Raw genomic sequence first — 7,744 nt, 5'->3', positions numbered from 1 at the left:
CTCTGGGTTCGGCAGCTGCCAGGGAGGAGATGGGGCCCGACCGCCGGAAGTCTCCTCACCTCCCACGATCACCGCAGTGGGGAGTCTCCACTGCGCAGGGAAACTTCGATGGCCACAGCCCGCGCGCCTCGGCTTGGAAGGTGACGGAGGGCCCCAGATCAATGTCGCGGCAGCCCGGCGACGCTTACTGTTTAAAGGGAAGCTCCCTCTGCTCTAACATTTCACCAAAGTGAGAAGCAAAAACATTTTCTTGATTAAAATTTTGCCCACACTGAAGTAGCCAAATCAGCGCCGGAACCCTATTCCTCTTCCCATGTCTCCTCGCCCCTTCCTTTCGGCCGGAACGCGTGCCTGCTGCCAGGAGGCCCAGCATCTAGCTGGAGAAGATATTCAGGGCTTCAGACTATCGCTCCGAGCGGGTCCGCTGGCCACTGAGGCGTTCCCTACCCCCTGCCTCAGCTCTCCGGAGCCGGGCTTTTCTAGGGAAGCGAAGAGGCTCCTGAGGATCGGCGCGTCTGGTGGCCCTGGCCCAGCTTCCGATTCCATTTAACACCCCGCGCATCTTATCTCCGCGTCGCCTCCCCGGGGTTCCCACCCACCCCCTGCCCAGCCCAGCCCGGCGGAAGCGGGGCCGCGAGCTTTTGAAGTCCGGAGAATTTCAATCCCAGAGGAGCCGGCTGGACCTAAACCCCCCGTCCCAGCGGGGGAGGGGACAGCAGGCACGCAGACAGGAGGGGGTTGTCCTTCCCGCTGCGGGAGGTGAGAAGCGGTGGGGGCCCGGGTCGGACCCCACTTAGGCTGCTATCACCCCCTCTCTTTTATGGGGTCGCCCAGGCCTCGGCGACGTGCGGGTTTTATTCCCTCTGTGAATATACCTTTCTTCTGCCGCATAGGGAATAACTTCCATTATACAGTGATAACCACTCTATTAAAGTGCCTCCCCATAAACCAAAAACAAACACTCCCTCCCAACACCCCCCCTCCAGAAAACCCCAACTAGAAACAGTGCTCTTATCGAGTCTTCTCCTGTTTTCTTCTTCCTGTTAAAAATTAGACCTCTCTTCTGATATTAATGAAAGATGCTTTTGGAAGAAGTGATATTTGGTTTAAAAAGGAAAATATTTTTCTCCTGCCACCGAGGTAACTTAGGCGCCTAAAGACAGGGGAAATTGAGACATTTTGAGAGTGGATGCAGAAGTCGGGAGAGGGATGAAGGTGTCCCTGAAGCTTCAGATCTGAAGCCCAGAAGAGGCAGCCCCCTCCGGGAGAGGCTGAGCCCGGGGCTCAAGCCTCCTTCCTCCCGGGACGCCAGGGGAAGTCCGGCTCGGATGGGCCAGGCCCAGGAAGGAGACGCAAGTGGCACCTCTTGATCTCTCAATCCTGCTCCGCTTTCATCTCACACGGAAAACCCGGAGGAAAAGAGGATCAAACACAGAGCACTCCCATTGAATGCAAAGCTGGGGGCGGGGCGGGCAGCCTAGAGTCCCTCTGAGGACCCGGCCTTGCAGAGGTGAGCGCAGCGGGGGGCTGCTGTGAGCTGGCCCAGGGCTGCGGAGAATAGAGGAGTGGGGGGAGCGCCCCAGGCCCCGGGCTGGACGGGCCCAGAGGAAGGTGAAGGATAGTGGCAGATGTAACGCTAACGCTGGTGGTTCTACTTTGACAGGAAGGAAGGAGCAAGCCAGGCGTTCCCTCAGGCTCTGCCTACCAGCTAGAGAGGACAGGGCACCAGCCCTAGGGAAACTCTCCGCCAGGGCAAAAGGCTCTGGACTCTGACCCGGATCGCGCCTCTCACCTTTGAAATATTCTCCAGGACTTTGGGGCCGGCACTGCTCAGCACCTGGTGATTCTGGGAGTCCCGGGGATTGGAAATGTTTATGCAAACATTCCCTTCCAGTTCCCTCTGCACACCGGACCCCAAAGGGAGGTCAGTGAGCTGTTCTTATCAAGTGAGGGGCCGGGGGAGATGTGGAAGGCAGAACTTGAGAAGGGAACTTCTGTCTTTCCACACCACCTCTGGAAGCCCACAGATAGGAAGATTGAGGCGGCGGCGGGGGGTGGGGTGGGGGGAGGCGGGGAAGAGGGAGAAGAGTTGAGAAAGAGAAAAAGGAGAAGGAGAGAAAAAAGATAAAGTTAAAAATACTTAGTGATAAGGGGACTTTTCTTTAAAATTTCAGAAGTTGGGGCTTTGTCTTGGAACATACAGAAGGAGGAGGGGCAAAGCAGCCTTCAGCTTTTGCAGCCGTCAGCTTAGCGCTAGAAGCCCCTAGAAAGGGGAAGAGAAAGTCTAGTGGGAGCAGTTGCAGAGCAAAGAAGGGGCCTGCCTTCTAGCCTCAGCAAAATGAGAGAGACCCAGCCTGCCTACCTAGCCCCAACACACTCAAAACTGGCAAGGAGGCAGTTTCCTAATGGGTTCCACCTCCCCTGGAAGCAGACCTGAGAGGGAGCTGGTAGCTGTTCCCAAAGACATTCAACACTACTCACACCCCCCCAGCCCTGCCCTGGAGGTCCCCCTCTGTCTTCGATGACTGATGAGAACTCCAGTCACTTGTACTTTCATGGCATTTTCGATGCCATCTCTCTCTTCAATCCCAATGCACTTTTGGAGCAGGGGACCAAAGCCCTGGGGCAGGGCACTAGGGAGAACCCCATGAGACAACACTTCATGAACCCCAGTGCCGCATGCTGGTCTCTCTCGGCCCCTGCCCCAAATCTCCCAGTAAGAACAGCACCTTCTCCCAGCTAGGAGCCTTTGCCGCTGCCGCTGTGGGAGCCTCATTTGCCAGAGCTTCTCAACTCCCCAAAACCTGTTTCCAGGGGAATTCGTTGACTCTGAACGAATACGTTAAAATATGGGCAAGGAAAGAAACAGGGCCACCCTTAGAACCTCTCCCCCACTCTACATACCTGAAGTGCAGGCGAGGCCCCAGCAAATGGGAGATTTCTTCCTTGAATAGCCATCTGGAGGTCAAGCCGGGCTGTGGAAAGCTTACGGTCACCTAGATGGGGAGAGGGGCGATGGGGGGAAGAAAGCAAACATTTGGAGTCAGCAGCCAAAGCCGTCTTTAAGGAAAAATATTAAGATATTTATCTCTCGCCCCTTGGGGAAGAAAAATGGCAAAGTTCCCTTTTGGCTCCTAGGAGGAAGGAAACAGCTGGGGGTAGGGACTGGGAGGAGGAGGGAGGAAAGAAGACCCCAGGCTCAAGCTGTCCAGACAACTTTCGAGGGAGGGAATATGCTTTTCGGTAGCTTGTTAATTAAAAAAAAAAAAAAAAAGACTTTGGAGCCGCGGCGCGGTTAGCTCACCAGGGACAGGCAGTTGTAATAAGAAGAGAAGCGAGGCTTGTGAATTGGCCTTCACACTTCTAAAATGCAGTTATGGATTTTCTCATCAGTGTTAGAACAAGGCACCAAGTTAAGAAAACAAAAGCCCAAACAATAAAAAAATTTTCTTTATATATATCAAAAGCGTATTCAATTACCGAGTCCCGCAACCCCTGCGGAACTCGCCGCGTTAAGCTCCCTTTTCCTCCCGCGGAATTCCATTTGCATCCCCTGTGCCTGGGTGTCTCCCTCTCTCAGTGTGTGTGTCTCTCTGTTTTCACACTCTCCTCCCCATTCGAGCGAGGCCCACACCTGGCGCATCACTGCCGAGCCATTAGCTGCGGGTCTCCTTTCATCTTCGCTGTGGCAGACGTTTCTATTTATCCACTTGCGCTCACCGAGTGGCGTCACCAGCGGTACTGTAATGACGACTGCAGCAGGAGGATGACAGCTTAGAAAGAAGAGGGCAATGGGGCTTCCTCCCAGAGGCGGTGCGGCACAGAGGAGCACTCGCATCACAAGGTGACCCCAGCTCCCCACCGCCACCGCCGCCGTCACCGTCGACACCGCGTTCCGGCCGCTCCGCGCCCGCCCAGTCGCCTGGCCTCTTTCTCCCTCCCGCAGCCAAGATCTGTCGGACCGCTGGGGACCCAGGGAGCCGGGGGGCTAGGAGCTCACTTGGGGCTTTCCCCCTCCCCCCTCCGAGAGTCCGGGATGGAGAGCCGAAAGGACATGGTTATGTTTCTGGATGGGGGTCAGCTTGGCACTCTGGTTGGCAAGAGGGTCTCCAATTTGTCCGAAGCCGTGGGCAGCCCGCTGCCCGAGCCGCCCGAGAAGATGGTGCCCCGTGGTTGCCTGAGCCCGCGGGCCGGTCCTCCGGCCGCCCGGGAGCGCGGCGGGGGAGGCCTGGAGGAGGAGCCGGTCGACGGATTAGCAGGCAGCGCTGCGGGGCCGGGCGCCGAATCGCGGGCAGGCGGGGCCGCGGTGCTCGGCCCCGGACCTCCGGCTGCCTCCGCCGACAGTCTCTCTGGCCAGGGGCAACCCAGCAGCTCAGACACCGAGTCGGATTTCTATGAAGAAATCGAGGTGAGCTGCACCCCGGACTGCGCCACGGGGAACGCCGAATACCAGCACAGCAAAGGTAGCCACCGCGCCCCTTCTCTCCCCCGGCCTCCTACCGCGCCCACCTTCCACTTCAGCTCTAGAGGAGAGGAGGACACTCCTTTACCCCAGGGCGGGGTGGCTGGGGGAACCCACCTGAACAGCTCATCCCCCGCTATCTGCGCCCTGGCGGGGGTCTCCTTCTCTGCTCTGGCATTGGCGGGACTGAGGGTGACAGCTGTGCTTTGGGGGAAGGAGGGAGACGCAAGCCCTGGGCTTGAGGGGGATTCAGAGTGCACCCCAACCCCCCAGAGCTTTGTGGCACTGCTTCAGCTGCGCGGGGAAGACACTTTCTCCCGGCGTGGGCGAGATCAAACGAGGGTCCAGGCAGTTTGTGGCTAGCAGGGTGTAGGGAGCATCCAGGCGCGGAAGCGGAGTCCATAAAGGACCGTAAAATCGAGACCGACTAGGGCCGACCGGCTGCTGCGGCCCTCCGACCAGTTTGCACGTCGGTCAGAGGTCCAAATTACCTTGTCACTTCCCGGGCTCCGTGGCGCCAGGTCGGAAATGGTCCCAATGGTCTAATTGCCTTTGGTCTCCGGTTGCATTTGAAAAGGCAGTGCTCTGGCCCTCCCCCCATTCACCTTTCCTTCCTAGTCCCACTCCTCCACCCAAAGGAAAAGAGCTGCAGGGGGCAGGAGCCCCACCCTTCCCTGGGTTTCGGCTTAAATTGGGGTGGGGGGTGGTGGTGGCTGTGTGTCACTGCTATAACTGGAGAACCCCTCCCTGGCCAGGGGCTAGTGAGGAGGTGGGGTGAATGATCAGGAAGGGAGTCTTCCTGAGAGGGGTGGAAAGCTAGGAGGAAGAGCCCACCAGCAGACACTCTTCCACAAAGCTGTGCCGGTGGGAGAGAAGAGCCTGGTGTGGAAGAAAACCCACCCCCTGGCCTTGGCAGCCAACACCTTGCTGAGAACCCACATCCACCCATTGCCATCTAATCCACTCAATCCAGACTACCCACAGCATGCCCTCAGAGTAACCCATACTCCATTCATACGTAGTCAGGCAATAGGACACTCATACACACACTCCTGGGCCATCCCCACAGCACACACAGCCTAGCGCACATTCCCACACCTGCACCAGCCATCTGGCGCACAAACCAAGGAAACTCAGTCCCTGCCCAACATCCAACAATGCACCAGGACCCAAGTTCGCAAGACTCCAGCACAAAGGGGCATCTCAACTCGCTTGACTGTCAGATACGTGTATCCTTGCCCACTCCTGTCAACCGTGGGCAGAAAGTTCAGAGTGGCTGCATCTGTCTAGTGCCCCAAGGCAGGTGGCCGGGGCACCTGGGACTTTTGTACCCAGCAGGCCTAACACAGAGGCCTCTAAAACAGCAGCCCGGCCAGGCCTAATGGCCGCTATGTGCTCATCTGAATGGTGAGCCTCTGTCCTCCATTCCTGGGTTCTCAAAGTCCCTGCCACTTCAGCAGAGGTAGAGTCTGAGGCTATTGAGAAGAGGGGGATGTCCCTTTCCATCACCCCCTCCACACACATCAACCAGGACCTACAGCCCCACATCAACAGCGTCTGTATCTGTTGTGTGTTCTGTGTGTGCATCTACTCTGGGCTCCCTGAACAGGGCCTGGCTCTGAGGCACTGGCCAGCAGTCCCAATGGCAGCAGCGAGACCTCCAAAAGCAATGGCAGTGGTGGCTCCCAGGGCACCCTGGCCTGCAGTGCTAGTGACCAGATGCGACGGTACCGTACTGCCTTCACCCGGGAGCAGATTGCACGACTGGAGAAGGAATTCTACAGGGAGAACTATGTATCCAGGCCTCGGAGATGTGAGCTGGCGGCTGCCCTAAACCTGCCGGAAACCACAATCAAGGTATGAGCCACAGGGAGGAGGGAGGGGGGGATGCGCCCCGTCCGGAGGAAGTAAATACCACCTTCCCACTTCCTAAATCATGAACCAGGAAGTTGGGCCTGGAGTGTCTTTACAGGGCAGCTAGGCCGGGAATGTCTAAGCCTGGTGCAGGAGCCAGGTGCATGCAGATTTGCCCCTAAGGGAGACGGTCTCTTTCGTGGCCAAATAAACAGCGGGGATGAAGTGCCCGGGCAGGTGTCAAGGAAGTGCTTCCAGGGAGAGCCTCAGGAATGGGACGTATTTTGAGGGGATCGCGGCCTGCGGAGTTCTTAATTGCCCACTACTTTCCCACCCACACTGGGTTCGGGCGTCCTGGCAGCGCGGGCTGAGGGGCGGAGGCAGAGAGCCTGTCTGGGAGGGATTCCAGATCCAAAGGGGTGGTGGTGGGATCTGCCCGCGCCCAGAGGAGCTCCTCTCCGGCTCTTCCCTGAGCTACCCGCACCGTCGCCCGCGGTGGGACGGACTCATGGGTTCTGCGCAGCGGGCCGAGCGGCCGCCGAACCCGCTCCTCTCCTCCCTGCCCGCCAGGTGTGGTTCCAGAACAGGCGCATGAAGGACAAGCGGCAGCGGCTAGCCATGACGTGGCCGCACCCGGCCGACCCCGCCTTCTACACGTACATGATGAGCCACGCGGCGGCCGCGGGCGGCCTGCCATACCCCTTCCCGTCGCACCTGCCCCTGCCCTACTACTCGCCGGTGGGTCTGGGCGCCGCGTCCGCCGCGTCCGCCGCCGCCTCGCCTTTCAGCGGCCCGCTGCGCCCGCTGGACACCTTCCGCGTGCTCTCGCAGCCCTACCCGCGGCCCGAACTGCTGTGCGCCTTCCGCCACCCGCCGCTCTACCCGGGCCCGGCGCACGGACTGGGCACCGCGGCCGGCGGCCCCTGCTCCTGCCTCGCCTGCCACGGCAGCCCGGCTAACGGGCTGGCGCCTCGCGCCGCCGCCGCCGCCGCCTCGGACTTCACCTGTGCCTCCACCTCCCGCTCGGACTCCTTCCTCACCTTCGCGCCGTCGGTGCTCAGCAAGGCCTCCTCCGTGGCGCTGGACCAGAGGGAGGAGGTGCCCCTCACCAGATAAGGGGCCGCCCGCGGGCAGCCGGCTCCAGGACGCCCGTGGGGACCCCTCGGGGACTCAGACAGCATCCCTCCCCGCCCCAGGGGCACCGAGGGGAAAGAAGAGGGCCACCGAGGACCAGCGGGACTTGGTTTTGAGCAGCGAGCATCGAAATGCCTGGGAAGGGGTCCTGGCTGGCGCGTTTGGGGAGCAGGAGTGGGGTTGGGGAGGCCGAGCCTGAAAGACCTTCCTCTGGGTCGGCCCCTCTTTGCCATTCTTCACCCGACCCACTGCCCTGACCAGGGCTTGAGGCCGTGGCTCCAAAGCTTAACAAAC

General features: G+C 59.6%; 1 protein-coding gene across 1 annotated transcript; it reads left to right on the top strand.

Moving 5' to 3' along the window:
- The first annotated feature begins 4,036 nt into the window (after positions 1 to 4,036).
- Positions 4,037 to 7,432, top strand: EVX1 (even-skipped homeobox 1). Its single transcript, XM_061166364.1, has 3 exons — positions 4,037 to 4,463; positions 6,072 to 6,319; positions 6,887 to 7,432. The coding sequence occupies exons 1-3, from the start codon at positions 4,037 to 4,039 to the stop codon at positions 7,430 to 7,432; spliced, it is 1,221 nt and encodes a 406-aa protein (XP_061022347.1).
- The last annotated feature ends 312 nt before the right edge of the window (positions 7,433 to 7,744 follow it).

The sequence above is a fragment of the Dama dama genome, chromosome 18, assembly GCF_033118175.1.
Source record: "Dama dama isolate Ldn47 chromosome 18, ASM3311817v1, whole genome shotgun sequence".
NCBI lineage: Eukaryota > Metazoa > Chordata > Mammalia > Artiodactyla > Cervidae > Dama > Dama dama.
Note: the sequence above shows the minus strand (reverse complement) of the source record. Positions and strands in the feature narration are given on the sequence as shown.